Source organism: Zerene cesonia, chromosome 3 (assembly GCF_012273895.1).
Source record: "Zerene cesonia ecotype Mississippi chromosome 3, Zerene_cesonia_1.1, whole genome shotgun sequence".
NCBI lineage: Eukaryota > Metazoa > Arthropoda > Insecta > Lepidoptera > Pieridae > Zerene > Zerene cesonia.
In genome coordinates this window covers 3,553,102-3,572,938 of record NC_052104.1, presented here as the reverse complement: position 1 = coordinate 3,572,938, position 19,837 = coordinate 3,553,102, and the positions used below count along the sequence as shown (strand labels likewise).

General features: G+C 31.3%; 1 protein-coding gene and 1 non-coding gene across 2 annotated transcripts in view; one reads left to right on the top strand and one right to left on the bottom strand.

Annotated features, from left to right (window-relative positions):
- Window positions 1–9,240, top strand: part of LOC119837402 (protein toll-like) — a 13,943-nt gene extending 4,703 nt beyond the window's left edge. Inside the window, exons 2-6 of the mRNA XM_038362976.1 lie at window positions 5,966–6,228; window positions 6,357–7,398; window positions 7,474–7,789; window positions 7,890–8,024; window positions 8,099–9,240. Coding sequence (XP_038218904.1) covers window positions 6,090–6,228; window positions 6,357–7,398; window positions 7,474–7,789; window positions 7,890–8,024; window positions 8,099–8,860 — 2,394 coding nt within the window. The 5' untranslated portion in view covers window positions 5,966–6,089 and the 3' untranslated portion in view covers window positions 8,861–9,240. The remainder of the gene's footprint in view (window positions 1–5,965; window positions 6,229–6,356; window positions 7,399–7,473; window positions 7,790–7,889; window positions 8,025–8,098) is intronic.
- A 4,368-nt stretch (window positions 9,241–13,608) lies between these two features.
- On the bottom strand, window positions 13,609–13,680 carry Trnaw-cca. The gene has a single exon. It is a non-coding gene; the product is annotated as a tRNA-Trp (tRNA).
- Window positions 13,681–19,837: the final 6,157 nt, after the last annotated feature.

Sequence of the window (19,837 nt, the reverse complement as noted above, 5' to 3'; positions counted from 1 at the left end):
GTGGATTATGGCCTGAACCCTCATAGGAGGCCTGTGTCCCAGCAGTGGGAACTTATATGGGCTGATGATGATGATGATTGATATTTCATAATCACCCATTTCTGCATATAGAGTTTGTACTCTTATAAATAAATATGTACAGCTTAATAAACTATTTAAACACACTTTAATTATAGAATTAATTCACTTGCTCTAAAACAGACTAAACGTTAGGAAATCGTTTAAGCCGATCTTAATCAGGATAAGACAATAAACTAGGATAATACGATTAAATTATTATATTGCCACGAATCCTTGATATGTGTACAAAGTATTAAGAAACATTACTTGTTTCTGTTTCATTTCTTGTTTGAATTAAATCTGTCCAAATAAAGTGGGTCAAAATTGAGTCTTGAGGAGTCGGTTACATACGAATCTTTAAACACGGTTGTTTAAAGGACGTCAAAATCCTACTGTTTCAGTTATTTTTAATATTTGTTATTATATTCCTCGCTATTAAATAAATAAATTGCTTACTTCCTTAAATATTAGCATGCTGAAATTAATATTTATTCATGATCATTTAGAAGTTACGCACATTTACATTAAATTAAATATACTAGCGAATAATATACTTATACGCTACAATTAACAGATAACGATAAGAAATATAAACGAAAATAAAATAAGTAGATAAAATCACTAAATCTCAACATCTAAATGTATATAAATACAATAGATTCAGATCACTATTATAAGAAATAAATGAGGACGGAAGCAATAAATAGCGCATCAAAATATTTCCAATACCAAACCCGCAATCTACATTCCGCCCTAACACCGTCTAATGTTAACCAATAGCGACTCAGCATTATATCGATTCGGTCATTTTATTTGCATAACAAAAACGTTCATAACACTGGAGGCATTAATTCAGCTCTGAACATGACGACAGCGGTTCTATTTTATGGAGGTGTGGATTCGGTTACGGTTAATGTGAGATTATCATCTTAGGTGTTCATTTTGTGTCGTTATTTATAGACGGCTTTAGTAATATACCTGTGTAGGTCGAAGTATTGCGATGATGCAAGATTATTACATGCGTGATGATTTTGTGTAGGCTAATATGAGAAAATGCGTAAAGTATGTAAGACGTTTTATCAAGAATGGATGTTATTAGATAAGTCGTAAACACATAATAACGATATATAATTTCGCCTTTGTATGGTTTTTTATTATTTAAAGGGAGATTATAAAAATATATACTATTTAAATAGTTACAGGATAATAGATAAATTGAAACTGATTTATTGTTTTATTACTATTAGTCATATTTAACATTTCTTTTACACACCACCAACTGAGATTAGAATAAAACGATAATTGCCAATTATTTAACAATATGACGCATCAATGAGTCTTAAAAAAGCGTCATTAAATTATCACTGGATAATTTTTAAATGGCCACATAGCTTTACAATTCGTACAATTGAAATGTAGTCAAAATTTATACGGTATTTTTAAATTTTACGTTCAAATAATAGTTATTTTATATCAAAACACCGCGAATAAATCGTCTAGATAAACACAGCAACAAAAAGCAAGCAACATTTCGCGTTATTTATTTGGTTATTTAGGGCATAAAAGCGTACGTGCGATCCGAACGTTTATAAAGGCTTTATTTTTTCATGGAAAATAATGGATTTTGAAATTAAATAAAATGACTCGGCAACGCTTCGCGACTTAGTACGTTGAAAGTCATGTTATTATAATAATAATGTAGGAATTTGTCATTTATATACTTTTTTATACTCACGCAACATGAAATGTCTTTTGGGATCGGGGATGCCTCTAATACAATAATTTATAAATTATATTTTATTAGAGTGAATTCATTAGTTCTCATTGCTTCATTTTATACGCTTTTAAATTTAAACAAGAAATGTTAAAGTTCTTTCACATAAAGACTAAATTAATACGCAGACATATATACCTTATGCCTTAATATCCCTAGTAAATCAAAAGTTCGTAAGTGTAATGTTCGATTACACACTATGAAAATGACTACTACAGAGTCAATAATTGATAGAAGCTCATAAGAACTAAATAACCCTTACATGAGCGTGATGAGTGAGTCCAATATAGGCAACTTCGATCGTGCGTGCCACCCTCGCCCACGACGAGACGGATTAGCTCCCCTGGTTCCCCACAGTATTATTTAATACAGAAAAACGGAGGAAATTCCAACTCCGTCATGCAAGTTTGTCAGCAACTTGGACGGATGTTGTTTTTATTCTGCGGTAATATTGTTGGGACATTCGCACACGCGACAACTGCTTCAGTATTTTATGAATTATAGTTATAACGTTTTTAATACGTTATGCAATTTAAGATAAATAGTTAAAACCGTGATTATTATTCATTCATTTATCATGGGTAATAAACAGATAAGAGAACGAAAATATACCCTTCATAAGCTAAAATTACCGCTTTTTTATCTGAAACATTTCAATTCATAACACTTAGTAAGACGTTAAATCATTATTCAATCAGTTAGTTATCGCAATAACATTGAAGCATTTTATTAGTAAAATGTAACTAACCACGCATGTTTTCATAATTAACGTTATATCCATGTTTTTTTTATTTATTATATATATATATATATATATATATATATATATATATATTTATATATGACTGGATAGAAGCAGTTATATAAATCCAAATTAATCAATTTCACAATTAATGTGCATTAATAACTTTCGCATTGATAAAAATTATTTATAAACAGAAATTCCAGTCATTTCATATTCTGATCCTCGATATAGATATCATTGTATTAACTGATTTAAAGATGTATTTCTATCGATCTACATAAAGTTAAATGAATCTCATTATGAAGATACTATTACACATACTAGACGTCATTTATTGCTGAATTAAATAAATTTTAGAGTAGAGTCATAAGTTTAAAGTCCAGCTATCGACTGTGGAGAGCGTTCTGCAAATATTAACATAGAACAACATACCTCAAGTAAAATTAAATCGTAAAACAGGGTCATAAAGCTCGACTTTCATTACCAGTGTTCCAAGCCAGTCTGCATGTAGGTACAGACTACAGAGACACATTAAGTGGGTATGAAATACGTGCGTCTGACGTAAGCCTTAGAGCTTTACTCCTACTGCACCTGCTGACTGATATAACCCTTGGGCATACTTGGTATACATTAACCTATAACTATCGTTGATTTTCTAATAGTGATATGTAAAATGTTTATCTATGACGTAATAATAAGTGTCCATAACGTAAACGAAACGAAATTAATATGTCTAGTTAGATTGTTACTACCTTATATGACATATAATTAACAAATAAATATTGAATAAACTATTTAATATAATAATATCTTAAAAATAAAATTGTGAGTGCATTATATTGAACATATATGAACATATTTATAGAACCTACTAAACCAAACTTATAATTCTAAAAGCACAAACGTAAACTGCTGAAAAACATCAACCATGATATTAATGAACTGGCAAGTATCCCCTGGCAGTTTTTGCTGACACGCTTAAGAATAAATTGTGGACAGTGTGAATTGACAAGTAAGTTTAATAAAAAAGCTGCCCGTAATGCGGTGGTAATTTATCTCGAATGCCAACCGCACGTGCCTACCCCTATACGTATTATATCTACTCTGTCCGCACCTAATATGTTATAGCCATTGTCTGACCACAAATGAGTGGAATATTTATGACATTAAAACCGTTGGTTTCATATGAATTTTGGCTTTTTTGCCCGCTCGTTTAAATGTCATTTCGCTGTTAATGTTGCGGAAAATAGCTTTTCAGTATTTTGATATATCGTTTGGTTCATATGATGACATTTGCGTTAGATGTTATATACTGGAGAAAAACAAATTTGATCTTGATGTTATATAAGACTTGGCAAATATATAGTCCGCAGTTTTCCCCACATTTTATCAAAATTCATTCAAATTGGTCCAATCTGCGGTTTAAGCGTTAAGAAGAAATAGACAGACGTGACCATTAGAGCTATGTATAATATTTATAAACATATTAACAAATGAAGGTTCAATTGTGCGTCATAAATAAAAACTAAATCCAAATGGTAACGATAACAAATAAGCGATGTGGTTACATCACATATGTTATTTAAGTAAAATTATCATTAATCTCTTGGGCAACAAATCATTTATTATTTACAGACACTGTTTAACTCTCCATACATTTTCAAATTAGGCATTTATTATAAATTGATATCGAAACCGTAACTCTTAAATGGGAGCTTAAAACTTTGCACAAAGAGCTCGGGATCGTTGCCGAAACATGAAATACGACTTTTGCAATAATTAAATTTTCAATGTATTTTGTTCCAAGTTATACAGGTTTTAAGGGGACTTAACAAAACGAACAACAACTAATTATAAGTGACGTCTGTACCGACAGGCGTTTGCCAACTGTATTGGCGGTCGGCAAAGAGAAATCAAATTAATAATTTTCTTGTTACTTAGTTGTAATATAATTATGTATCTCGTTAAAACAACGAGTGTAAACTGATATTATGCTATTACATAATCTGTGTAACAAGCCGCAAAGCACCTGTATCAGGTTAGTCAACACCTTTGCATCTTCATCTTCATTATTTGCAAATATTATTTTATGCTCAATTAAAGATTAAAATATGGCGTTTTAAATGTGATAAATTAAATAAATTATAAATAAATGTAAATGTATTTCAATTAAAATTATAAGATTAGTTAATAAATTGTAAACTGGAGAATACTTTTGTGCATACCCAAGGCCTTCGGACCCTAGGTCATGACGGACTCCTACTGCAATAGTATTGGTAAGATTGTCTGGCAGTTATCGGCACAGGCGATAAAAGCGTCTTTTGTACCAGTCGTCTAGTTTTTCATGTATATTTTTTGTGTTGGTACATTAAACATTTTAAATAAAATAAAATAGTGCCTACTAAACTGCACGCTGAAAGCGGTTTCACAGAACACAGTAATTCTGTGAAACCGCTTTCAGCGAAGTGTTGTTTTGGATTCTTCCGCGAACACAGTGGAAACAGGCCAGGAATAGGCATCACATTTTTTTACAATTTTTTTTTACATAAATGCAGTTGCTTAAAAAGTTTATGGTATCTTTTATAATTTGCGGTTTGGTTACAAAACTTATATCTGATGATTACAAACTTATCCCGTTTCAGAAATAACTACAATTCCTCAATGGCAATAAAACCACATCCGAATCTCGATAATAACTTATCCGTTTTTTTCAATCACAACAGTAATGGTTTTTGTTATAAACATGCTGTTTTCAAAATAAAAGATGTCACTCGTAGCGTGAAAATCAGTTTGAAATAAAATAAACGCAATGGACGCGTCAGTAAAAAGAGCAACGTCATTTGCAAAAACAATGCATTTTTCCCGTTTTGTACGTAATTACTGTGAACAACCGATTCAACTTTCATTTTTATGTTTCCAAATGAATGGAAACAAACTGCAAACTCGCATAATTCAACAAGTTTTTCTTGTATACAAGTTAAATACATAGAAATATACGCATGCTATATACAAGAGTTGTACTTGTATTGTATTGCGACTGTTTTTTTATAAAATGTGTCGAGATTGTTGTAAATGAAATTAATTCTTTGTAAATGAAATTTAAGCCTCATAAATTTATTACGTTTCTAAGCTGAAGAATAATTTAAGAATAGTTAGTATATGCGACAGAATTGAATGTAATTGGTAATAAAATGTACGTCAAGAGTATGTAATCCTCTCCTTGCCAGATAGCTCTACAAGTATTTTACATGTGAAAAACAGTATAAGCAATAAAATAAGAATAAAAGCAATGAAGAATTATTATTTATAAATAGCTTTCCTATTCTCAGCTAAAGCCGTTTTTATTTGTGTTTAGATTCATATTGAGAAATATATTTTTGTTTCAGGTAAAACGAAGATGAAAATAAAAACGAGTCATGAGACGCATCAGTCACGTTCGGTAGTCGATTTCAGAATTCACACCTCGGCAGTATTCAAGTGAAACCACGGACACATGTAAAATAGACAGCGATGGCTTGTAAATTGATACACGTGCTAACCCTAGCGTTGGCAATACACGTAATTGGTGCAACAAGACTGATGTGCCCAAGTCACCCTAACTGCGTTTGCGGCGGCACGTTCGCTGTTGAACTCAATTGCGACATCGACGGTGAGTGCACTTAAATGCTCACGTTTCCAAATGCTCCCATTGTTTTAGCCAAACTTGCATGAACACGACTAGCTACTATCTCCACACGATCTCCAGTTATAAAGTCAATGTACCCTTCTTTGTTGCAGGTAACGTCGTAAAGATAAACCTCCTACCGAATACGTACATAAATGTAAAATGTGAAAATGTTACGACGTTAGATTATAGTAAGCTACCAAAATGTGCCAATGAAATGAATAATTTTAAATCTGTCAGTTTCAAAGACTGTCCACTACCAACGTCGTCTTTTAAAGATGTTTTGGAACAACTTGGAGTATCTAAAACTATGTCATTGATATTTCAAAATGCGAAGAACCTCTCCGGGTATTTCGACAGAAAACATTTCTCTGGGCTTCGGGATCTGACAAAGCTATTACTGTCCGTGAGTGGGATCACTCACCTCCCGGATAATCTGTTTACGGATGTGAATAATTTAACATGGCTCAACATACGATGTAACAGCATCAACATTTCCGAGCAGCTATTCAAACCACTTGAAAGATTAGAAACATTAGAAATAAGTCACAACCAAATGACTAATATGTCTTCAAATCTATTTTCCCATTTGGCATTTTTAAGAAAACTGTCACTATGGCAAAGTAACGTTACTTGGTTCTCCAAAGACTTTTTCTCCGGCGTAAACGTGCTTGAAGAATTAGATCTTAGTTCTAATGGACTTAACGAACTTCCTACGCTTATTTTTAAACCACTGAGCAAGTTGAGAAAGCTCACGTTGTTCTCCAACAAGTTTTCGTCTCTGCCACAAAATCTATTCTCGACAAACAATAACTTGGAGACGGTAATAATTCTTAACAATGATGTTAAAATGAAAGAACTTCCTCGAAGTTTATTTGGCAATTTGCAAAATCTGAAACAAATTTATATACAACGATGCGGAATAGAAATAGTCCCCTACGACGTTTTTGGAAATTCATCACAAATAACAAACATATCCTTAGCATACAATGACATCGGAACATTACGAGAATCGACATTTAACGATCAAATAAATTTGCTTGAACTCGATTTAAGTCACAATAACTTGAGAAACTTAGAATCGAAGCTATTTTCCTCATTGGTGAGATTGGAAAAATTGGACTTAGCCTATAATTCCATTGAAGAAATTTCCGGGTAAGTTAACCGTAATACTTTGTTGAAATTTGTCTATTTTTATTGCAATTTACTCAATACTTCTTTGTATTTCAGATCGACATTTTCTTCATTGTTAAGCCTTATATACTTAAATATGGAACACAATAAATTGAAGACAATATCGTCTTATTTATTCAGTAACAATAGGCAAAGAATGACAATATCCTTTGCGTACAACGAGCTAGACTTCGAGACTAAGGAACTACATAATAATTCTTGGACTGTAAATAAAATATCTCCATTTCTACATACATATAGTTTGAAGCTACTCAATTTGAGTCACAATAAATTTGAAGTCACTTACGATGATTGGTGGATTAACGGACATGAACATTTGGATATCAGTTACAATTCTATCCAAAGTCTATGGGTATGTATAAATTAGCCATCAATTGATTAATTTTTTATATTATTTCCCTTTACTTTCGTATGAAAATATAGACAAAACTATATTGTGTACCCTTTTTCAGAATCACGCACCCTACAGCTATAAAAGTGTTGTAAAAAAACCTATGAAACAAGTGTGGATAGGACACAACCCTCTTCATTGTTATTGTAAAAATTTTAAATTTCTGGACTTTCTAAAGGAACATTTTAAAATACAGGTTTGTATTTAATTTTATGACAGTTAAAATATATAGCGTATTAAAAAAATATATTAAATTAGCGTTTATTTCAGGTAAAGGACGAAAGTACTATGCATTGTTCAATTTGGAAAAAAGAGGCTTGCAACATGCGCTTCACGATATTTGTGTGTTTTATTTCTATATCCGCATCAGTATCTACAATTCTTATGCTATTCTATTTAAAATATAGAAAGCAGTTGCATTCCATGATAAAAAACAAGCTTTTCAATTTGTCCCATCCTAGAGAAAAGAAAGAAAAAGAACGAAGCGTTATTATTAAATACTCAGAAAAGGATGAAGAATTTGTTTTTAAAGAGATTCTGCCCGGCTTACGTGTGCATAAAAATCTTAGGGTTCACACGAAACCTATAGCTAGTGACAGCAATAAAGAAAATTTTATCAAGCACCTAAAAAATAGTTCAAAAGAGGGAGAGACAACACTCGTTATTTTTTCACCCAACTACTTAATGTCAGCTTATAGTCACGTAAATATAAAGAAAATACGCGGCGAAATGTTAAAAGCGAAAAAGACGGTTTATGTATTTACCGACATGGCTACGGAAAATTCGATTTACGCCTTCTTAAAGGAGCAAAGGGATAGACGAACTACAATACTTTGGAATAACCCAAACTTTTGGAACATTCTATTGCCCGTGCTATCGAAAGAGAAATACAAAATGACGTTTCGAGGTAAGGACGGAGTGAAGCAACGCGAAGAAATTGACGCACCTAAAACGACCACTACTAAAAATTCCGCAGGTGTATCGGACCGACCCACAGACCCTTTAGATACCTTTTTGCACTATCAAGTTTAGTTACTCTCATTTACTTTAGTGAGGTAAAGACTGACTTCTTCACCATCTTTATATTCACTTTCCGTAGTTTAAAATCACTTAATTATTTTGTTATAACCTAGCTGTATGTAATGTTTTCGAGATAATAGTGTAAATTTTTATAAGAAACTAGTTTATACAGACTAAGGTAAGTTAGGGTGTAAATTATTGCTAATTATTTAATGTGTACTCATTACTGTGTGGGTAAACCTACAACTATTTACCGAACTTCAAAGAAGTTTTGATGCGTACTCGAAGTGTAATCATTTGTTTTATGTCAATGTAAATATTATTATACGCATTTAGAAACGATTAAGTTTCAAGGAAACTGTATGTTGTTAATTCTAAGCTGCAGCTTAAATAAAACGTATACTTTAACATTATGTATTTTTTATTTTACCTAACACAAAGAATTGTTTCTTTTTAACTAGGCACTAAATCGTAACAAGAATTCATTTTACAAATCGAAACCGTATTTATCCTTACTGTATTTACTCTTATTAATAATAAATCTATCCCAATACTAAAATAATAAACCGAATGTGAAGTCAATCCTATAAATCACACGTCATGAAAAAATGTGTGTGAATCTTTGAACAGACATAATAAACACATGGTTGAGTTTCTGTAATATAAATATGTGAAGTTTTTTTTTTATAAATATTTATCTAATTTATTGTAACAAAACTTGCATGTGTCTTTAAGATGTGTTTAAAACTCACACAAAGGTCGCATGTAGCACGAAATTTTATTTAGTTACTAGTGTACTTATGCTAGAATAATAATAGATCAAAGCTTGTTATAGCGAGATACCATTTAGAAAAAATGGAAAAGAATGATTTTCAATTAAATTTATTAAGAAAATACGAGATTTTAACTAGTAGGTATTTAGATATTTCACCTTACATCAAATTTATCGTACAATAAATAAATTTGAAATGATAGACGTGGAAAGAATCTTCATTAATATTGTAGTTAGTTATTGTTAAAGTAATATATGCTTACATTTTAATATTGTAAACGAATATATAATTCCATCGAACAAATGCAGCTATTCTGGCAATAAGGAAATAAGGACATTATCAAGAATATAAGTAAGATCAGAGAAGCAATAAACTCAACGATAGGTATGAATTTACAAGGGTCTTTATCAAAAATCAATGCATGTAAGGTCCAATTTTATTGTTGAGGTTAGACGTGCCATATTCGCGATCATATTGATAAATTAAACCATATGATAAGATTTAATATTTCTGATAAGGTAGATAGATAGTGATAAGATATTGAAATACTTTTCTCTTCTTATAAAAATTGTTAAACTCCTCATAATCGCAACAACTGCATAGATCTGAATGCAAATTACAACTAATAAAAACAAAGTACTCATAAATTGTTAGAATATTTACTAAGAATGTATGTTCTGTTTTGACTTCGGGATATTCCCAAGCTGGTAATTATCTCAGCTGTAATATCACCCTCAAGTGTTCAACTATCGCCAAACCCTAAAAATCATAGAATGATTCGCTCCGCTACGACGTGAAAGAATGGCAAAGATGCTTTTTATGCTTACACTACATCATACATACACGCTTAAGAAGTGGATAGTCTGAAATCAACGTCAGTAGTCAATATGAAAAATTGTTTTGTCTGGAAATACAATTGAATATCAAAATATATCAAAATCTGTTAAAACGATAGCTTGACAAACTTCCGTATATCACCATATATATTCAACATCAGCATATATATTCCAACTACAGAGACAAAGGCTTCCTATAAGGATAAAGCGTCATCCAGCACATTGGCCTGGTGCGGGTTGGCAGATGTCACATGTCGTCCAACTGTTGATTTTCGGATAAACCGGTTTTCTCACGGCTTTTCTTCTCTGTTTTGAGCCGTGGTGATATGAAATTTTCTTGCCTGCTTACCTGTGAAACTTCTGTAATAATGTCTGCATAAAAAACCCAGTATTCATTTTGGCTAACGTAAACCTATCACTTAAATAATGTAAATTTGGGAAAAAGATTTAATAATTTACTATTAACGCTGACTTATCGAAAGTCAGCCTTATTGTTCCAGCGATTCCAAGCTTCCTTCCACCCTAAGCATAGCGATAAAAAATTTACGAAATTTCAAAAAAATTTAACATACCAGCAAGTTATGATATATAATTTGAAATAAGGATATATTAAAATTTCAAATTATTCACATTCATAGGCAACTCTGAAATCCATACAAAGAAAATCAAATCGTAATTGTAGGTAACGTGTAAGCAATAAGACTAAGCGACATATTCTCCAGACAATATATGATCTTAAATAACGAAAAAACAAACCATTCATAAAAATTTCGGGGAAGCGTGCCATATTTTTAAACGTTCACATTGGGAGTGTTGGTTGCATTATTTATACTCCACTCGGCGTCCTCTCTGGCCACACAACGCAACGCAACGCAACCATAAATTAATTAGTTCCCAGCATACATACTTTAAATATGATTAACACTGTTATGATTAAAATAATTGCCGTATCGCGTATAAAAATGAATATTGAACTGAAGTATGAGCCGCTGTTATCGTAGCATTCAATTCGTAATCCAAATGTAATTTTGATCAGTTGAAATCATTGGATATTATTACGACGCTTCAGTACTCCATATAAATATGGGACGATTACTGGGCTTTATATTTTTACTGACAATGGTATGGCTCGCTTAATTTTTACAATATATAGTAGCGTATCCTTACATCACTACATATTATAAAACAAAGTCGCTTTCTATGTCTCTATGTTCCTTTGTATGCTTAAATCTTCAAAACCATGCAACGGATTTTGATGGGGTTTTTTTTATAGATAGAGTAATGCAAGAGGAAGGATTATAAGTATAATAACATCCGGCGGAAAGCTAGCTTTTTTTATAATTATCAAGTAATAAACGATTTAATGCAAAATTTTAGTTTAGTATGAAAGTGACAGAAAATCCACTTTTTATAATTTTACAGAACGACAGACAGAAATATAGTATAGGTACCATATTTACATACATTTTTATTATAATAGATTATGTATTTACAAGTAGTGGCTAACGTGCATAAAATATTTTATGGTAGAAGTTCATGAAATAACCGACCGCGTTTAAAGCCGTTTGCTCCGCCCGATAATTTACCTTTTTCATAGAATTCACTATGGAAGAAATAATCTAGGCCAATGAATATAAAAATACTCTTATATCCATTAAATAATGATAATTATTACCTCAAAGTGAGTGAAATTAATATAGAATATATCTATATTAATTTCACTCACTTTGACTAACTAAAATTATCATTGCAAATGAGCAAATTTTATTAAATAGTAATGCTGTGTAAATTACAAATTCCTAGATGCAATTGCAATTATAAATTAGTATATTAACTCTTCATAGCGTATACACGTAGGCAGCAGATATATGTCATCTATTTATAAATTCTGTGATTTGTAAATATTTAGAGAGTCAACTGTGATGTCAAAAAGAGAAATGGACCAAAATAGCATGTCCCAAACTCCGTGTGGTAATCAGGTGGCTTAGGGTTACCAATTTATATAATAAATATTATGAATCTCAAATGTGAGTGAATTTGACATGTGAATTTGAGGAGAAGCGGATAAAGTGAACTTGAATATTCATTCGTTCATAAATTTTTAGGTTTCCATTTCCAGTTTAATTCAAATCTTTAAGCTATAATCACAAATAAGATATTCACTTGCAAAGAACCATGTGTATTCTAGTATATTATTCTGCTTCAAGACATATTTAGCATATTTCCCCCTAAATAAATGGTAGAATACTTTGTCATAATATACTTCGGATGGCAACCCTACGCTCATCATGTAATATGCATGACATTGGCCAGTCAATATAAGTTACGGGACAATTCTGAAATGGCTTGGATATAGAGTGCACAGAAGATTATAATTATATTAGTTTATGATATCTGGTTGTAGTTGTTTTATGACTACAAATAACAAATTATCTATAAAATACTTACATAGCAAATCTAAAAAAAGTAATAATTTTTGGTAATTAATATTAGTTAATTAATGGTATCGGGTTTTGTTTATCTTGAATTTTCATGTGCATATTCAATAAGTGTTATATTTATTACTGAAAAAAAAAATTGTAATGAAGCTAATAATCTAGACTTATGGCCATATTATCATAAGAAATATGTATTCTTATTTTATTTTATTCATTCTATTGGATGTGTTATGATTTTGGAGGGTTTTATAATACAGTCCTAACATTACACAGAATACTATAAATTTTTAAGATAAATTATTTGAGAAGGCCACGAAATTGCTTCGGTAGCTTAACAATCGTTAATATTGACAGTTCAGTAACTCGGGTTAAATTGGACTTGGCTGAAGTCTTACCAGACATTGTTAATCTATATAGTTTAATTTAAAACAAGAACACTAATATAACATTTTATCAATCTAACAATTGGTTATATCGAAAATTATAATTATAATACTTATGCATATTCACCATACAACAATTTTAGCAATTGAAACGCAATATCAGATGGATAATACATTTTTTTTATTTACCCTGGTTTCTCCAGTCTATAAACAACTCTTAAAATAAGACAATACAGAAAATAATTTATTTATAAATTATATTCAGCAGTATTAAATTAAAAAGTATCTTAAAAATGTAAAAAAAATGTTTGTAAAATACAAAAGACGATTTGACCCCGACGTGATTTGAACACGCAACCTTCTGATCTGGAGTCAGACGCGCTACCGTTGCGCCACGGAGTCGATGGCTAATATATTGAAATTTGCAATCCTAATATTGTTGCATAGATTTTTATCAAATACCTAGTGTATTTGATAATTTTATTGTTTCTCAGTATCACTGATTAAAAACTAAAGAAATCTAAACTCGTTGCTTGCTTTTATATTATATTAGCATAGCTTATAGATATCATATATGTACATCCTATATCATAGTCACTTAGCCTATACACGGAGTAGTATATGGACGTCTTGTAGATTTGATCTTTTATCTGAATACTAAAAGAGTGATGCTAAACTTGGAACATTGTTTTTAATATATTCACATTTGAAAACAGATCAAATATATGAACATGCCTGGCTCATTTTTTCTAAAACATTTATGCCATGGTCCAAACTTCACAGGAGGTTTCCCTAGGGGGTAGCTGCACGACCGCTTTGTCGCGTCAACTGTCAAGTTACTGTGTTGTTATAGCGAAATAAACTTTATATATTCTGACATTAAGTTTGTTTTTAAATAAATTAATCCCTTTGAGAAGAATTATTGTGAAAGCTTGTTATAAATTGGCATGGGATGGTCGCCAGGCAACTGATGTAGGGGACGAAGGAATTGGGGTGAAATGAACTGGTTCTTACGAGCTGTCAGGACTGACGGATAGGATAGTCTGAAATAAGGGAAATTATGTGCGTTTTAATTGTCATAATTATTAATTCGCCCTTTGTTTACTGATTAAATCTTATTCTGATATTGTAAGCTATCGATTTTGCAATCGATTATAAATTCAATGAAACATACAAAGGGTATTTGTAAAACAATATGTGAAACTTCACAATAATATTGCCTTTTTAAGATAATTTTATGACTTAATTTCAAATATAATGTTGATATATTTATTATTTATGTAGAAGTCTTAATAATATAATTTACCATAGTAAGATTTCTAGGTGTAGCAATATTCTTGATATGATTATTCTTTATTTATTATATTTTGCTAATTTCATTTATATGCAAGATTTCTTTATGGATGTATATTTAAATTCTTTATTTTCCAAATTGCAGCACATTAAAAAAGGATCTATTTTTAATTTCTACAATAACTCTAACATTCTATGAAACAGCGCAATTTATAAACGAAATATAGTGTGTATTTATTTTGAGCTTTTATAATTTTTCAGGTTTTATGATACGGAAAACTGAATAAAAGAACATCACATATTTCTATCGTGTGTTGTAACGTCGACTTTGAGTGATAGCTTAAATTGCATTGCAGCCGTACAACTATTTCGTTGTTATTTCTTTTATTTAGAAATATTTTCTGTTTATTACTGAAACGAAATACTTGAGGTTCCATGCGGGAATTATTATTATGAAAGTGAAAATAGATATCATAATACTATGTTATATTTATGAACAAGTAATTTGTAAGGATTTAGCGTATTACCTCCACTATGTGAGGTTTATATGGCACATTTATACTTTTAAATTATTGAAGCTTTGTTTATTGTTTTTACAATATTAAGTTTTTCACGACATCATATGGAGTTAGCAGATTCTATTGTCCAAACAAAATATGGACATGGATCTGAAGTAATGATTAAAAATTATAGAAATAAAAAAATGTATTTCAAACCCAAACTAGCTATAAAGAGATTACAAAACAAGCCGTTACGTTTTACAAAATGAATAAAAAAGCAAAAATGTTGTTCAGCCTTTAACAATTGGTTATTTTTAGGAATTTCGTAGAGTTATGTGTCCACCATATGAACATTATTATTAATAAAACATTTTATTATTTCCAATAACAATTTCTCACATGATAATATTTTCGACAAATCCATAAATCCTATAACGTACAACTACTATTTTATTCAATATCCCGGTGTGAATATTTCCCAAAACGTTCATATCAAAACAATTTCCCAACAATTCGATTGCAGTTAACTTCAAATACACGCGATCTAAGCTTGGCAACGGTTTTGGATCGGCTAAATTGAAATTGTATCGATAAAATTCCTATAGCTACGGTCCATACACATTTTATATGCTGTACGAATAATCAACCCGTGAAAAATTACAAGGAATACTGAAGAGCCCAACCCACGCGGTCAATTTTTTATCTATACGGTTACGCTTGAATAAATTGTCAGATATTTTTCAAGCTAAAATATTAGAGGTTTCAGTCATGATATGGCTTGGGACGGGATGATGTAAGTGTATCATAAACTCAATTTCGATCCAAGAATGTTACATAAGAGAAATAAGTAAGGTTTTGGGCCGCATTGAAATTCGTAAGCATATTTGCGATGGTCGGTAATAGAATGCCGAAACATGATAAAATTTATTATTTGTAGTTCCTGTTATGTCATAAAAAATATTAAATTTCTTTTATTAGTTAACAAATGGAAAGTTAAACATGTTAAATATAGTTCGTCGATCATTACTATTTGTTTAATCGAAACTCTATACCCTTTTAAGCGTTGTAGTATTATTGTGCTTATTTGTTTTCTTATGCTTTTTTTACTGTAATTATTTATGGTACAGGTAGGAATAAAAAAGAACCACATAAGTATATTAGATATTAAAAATATATTGGATATTAAGGACCAACAAATAAAATCAACTTTAAATAGCGACAGCATTATTAAATCTAAAGTGTCAAATAACCACTAACTATGACTGACATGGCTGCATAAAAAAGTAAGCCAGCAATTTTTCCCAGTTAATTTTTCTGATGTATGATGAGTCGACATAATGATGCTATAATTTGTCAACGTCTTATGTTTGCGGAGAAAAATTATTCAGTGAATCTGTCGGGTCGTGGGTAAATTAATTGAAATAAATTACCGAGTCGGCAGTAGAGTTTAATCTCCTGTGAATATTTGAGACCAGTCGCATTTGCTACTCGTCATTAATTTAAATTAATGAAAATATTTCGCTTTATGTGAGATTGTCTTTACAGCCTGTTCAGAAATGTGTACATTTTGCTTTTTGAAGTGTTAATTATACTAAAGTAAGTTTTGCACTGAATAATTCTACTGGGATCAACCTATTTTGGCGCCTAAAATTGGTTATGGCCTCCTATGAGGGTTGCTACTGTTACAGTAGACATAACAGAGGCCTGTCATACAATTAGTATAAATATATTATTAAAATATTGACACATCTAGTTTGCTATTCTATTGAAAATTACAATAAAAATTATCTATGTAAAATATTCATATAAATATTCAAAAGCAATGATGACTCTGTGGTGAGGCCCTCGGACGTCAAAATCGATAAGTCGGGGTTCGAGACCAGGCGAGCGTGCAGGAAAAAAAATGATTTTTAAATTTATCTGCACATGTGGATAATATCACCACTGCTCGAAATGGTGAAGGATAACATTGTGAGGAAACCGGCATGTCTGAAAATCAAAAATTCGACAACATGTGACATCTGTCAACCCACACTTGGCCAGCGTGGTTGATTATGGCCTGAACCCTCATAGGAGGCCTGTGTCCCAGAAGTAGGAAGGTATATGGGCTGATGACGATGTAAAATATTATAAAAATATTATTAAATACAGAAGTGAAAAAATTGTCTGATATCAGCTATGCACAATACGCAATCTAGTGAGTGAATTGAAATATATATGATATCTCTCTTATATTCAAACAAGTAAACTAAAAAAGAAATCAGGAGTAGGTACCACAAAGATTTACCAAGCATATTTTCCGCAACCTACATTCAAAGTGCACGCGCGACGCCATCGCTCAAACAATTTCGGCCAGACCCTTTCAATTTCAATAGAATATTCAGAGGTTGGTCTGTGAAAATATGGCCCAATTGGCAATACGATCCAGAGATTTCCACTTTAATATTCTGCCGATGAAAAATATCCCCAGCCATAAAGTCTTGTACGAGTTTTTAGAAGCACTTAAATATTGATGTTTATCAAAAATATGAAACATAAAAGGCCCATACACGGCCACCTATCGTAAATTTCAGATATTGGAACTATAGACGCGGCGGCGGTAGTGAAAATCGCGGTTACATTTTGTGTAATACAGAAAATGTATTCAGACGTAATGGTGATTAAAACTGCGGTTTATAGACCGTTGTTGTGATATTTAAATATAATTTTTATATTTATTATAGCAGTAAAACATTAACTAAGATAATATTAAACTTCAGATTTCGTTATTATATTGACATTATCAAGTCTCTTAATACCGTTCCTTACGTTCTCAACCATGCCTCATTTGAATTTATCCGAACCTAAATCTACAAGTTCCTCTTTGTGAACTTGACACAATCCAATTACATGAACGTTAAGGCGGCTGAATTATTTACCATAAACGCAGTCTAGCTACAATAAAATACAGTCTTTTAGGCTGAAGAGAAAGAGCATTACGACGTAATTTATCACAGTTTCCACGCCATTTAGCGAGGAGACTGCAAAAACCGCGCACGTGATAAGCTCCGTGCGAACTGAATTGTCTGCAAATGTAGAAATCATTGCCTCCATCAACGTAAATAAGAATTTGGATGACTTTCGAAGCCTAATGACTGTAGATATATATGGTAATTTATAAAACGCCGAAACAATGCGTTTATATGAAATTGATTTTTCCAAACGACTATTTTATTCAAAGCGAGACGTCGTATTTGTTTGGTAAAATTGAGGAAAATGTAAGATGTGAGCCAACAAATCTTTGATGCACGGCAGAGATGGCGTCAAAATCTACGGTGTACGCGCGAGAAATAAAATTGTTCTCGAATGTAAGAGCAGATTTTATATCTTCGAACAACGTGCACTTGTAGATGAAAAATTCTATGCATATAAAATAAAATACATAACAGGCTTTATAGGTAGGTACCTTTGACTCCGGAAAATCAGTAGTAATTAGATAGCGTAGATTAATTAGATATAAGGAATATTTCAATTGGAAAACCATTGAATCACATATAATTAATTAATAAAAAATAACTAAGTAAGTAGCTCTTTTATAAATTAATTTATATATATTCGTCAGAATTATTTCCAACTGCTTAATATCTAATTTAAACTTTTCGTCTACGTTAAAAAGTTTTTAATTTAATGACTTTATAAACAAATCATTATATAATATTTTCATCTGCTTAAAAACTGCTATTCGTTTTCTTTAGTACTTAATTTCGTTGCAAGCAATTGCCTGTAATTCTCAAGTAATGAACATAATTTACAGCAATAACCCGAAGCCAGTATTTATAATGGGACAGTATATAATTCTAAACAGAAGCTTAATGGCCGAGCAGTTATCAAGTCCATTCGAACCATTGTTTCGCAAAGGGTAATGGGTTCTGGACAAGTCAGCCATGTTATTCAAGTGTCAAGAAGATGAATGTCACGTTATTTATGAGGTTACGAAAAATATATTATAAAGAATGAAGAGACCTGTGTTGTTTATTTTATTTCATGGTTTAGTGTGTACAGAAAATAGCCTTGTATATTGCAGTATAAAAACGAAAAACAGATAACACAATTATGTTTGTATTTAATTGTTAACTGTCCATGCTTGAAATTGCCTACGTAATCGAAAAAATATTCATGGGATTGAGATCTCACAGTGGTAAACATAGTGACATAGTCACTTTTAAGATTCCTAACTATCTCCAGACATATAAATCATATCATAAAATCACTCGGTTGCGACGTAAAAAAGAAACAAACACACGTTCGCATGTTCGCATAATATTAGTGACTATTAAGTACGTACGGCAGCCAATCATGATATTAAAAATGTAAAATGAATCGTCGGATCATGAAAGAGTAATGCCGTCTTATTTTGCTTAAAATTTTTGCATCTAGAGTGAGGTCGTTGGTCGCTAGCTTTAACAATTGGCATTAAATATGCTGCAAAGTCTTCAATTGTAAAATATAAATTGTAGTGACAAATGAAGTTGCTATTTCAGACATGCTGTTTGGATTGTTGTTATTTTTCTAGCTATAAGTTTATTCTGTTATGTGTATATATGTTATATCTGCTTTACGTTTGTAAAGAAAGAAGCCATTTCTGTGACTTTGTGAAGAGTTAGTTGTGGATACCCGTCGTAAGAGTATTGTTTGATCAATATGTACCAGCAGAGTGAGCTAGGAATAGTATTATAATTCTAGCCAATTCTAATCAAGAAAAAACATGTATGAAGTTGCATACTTCA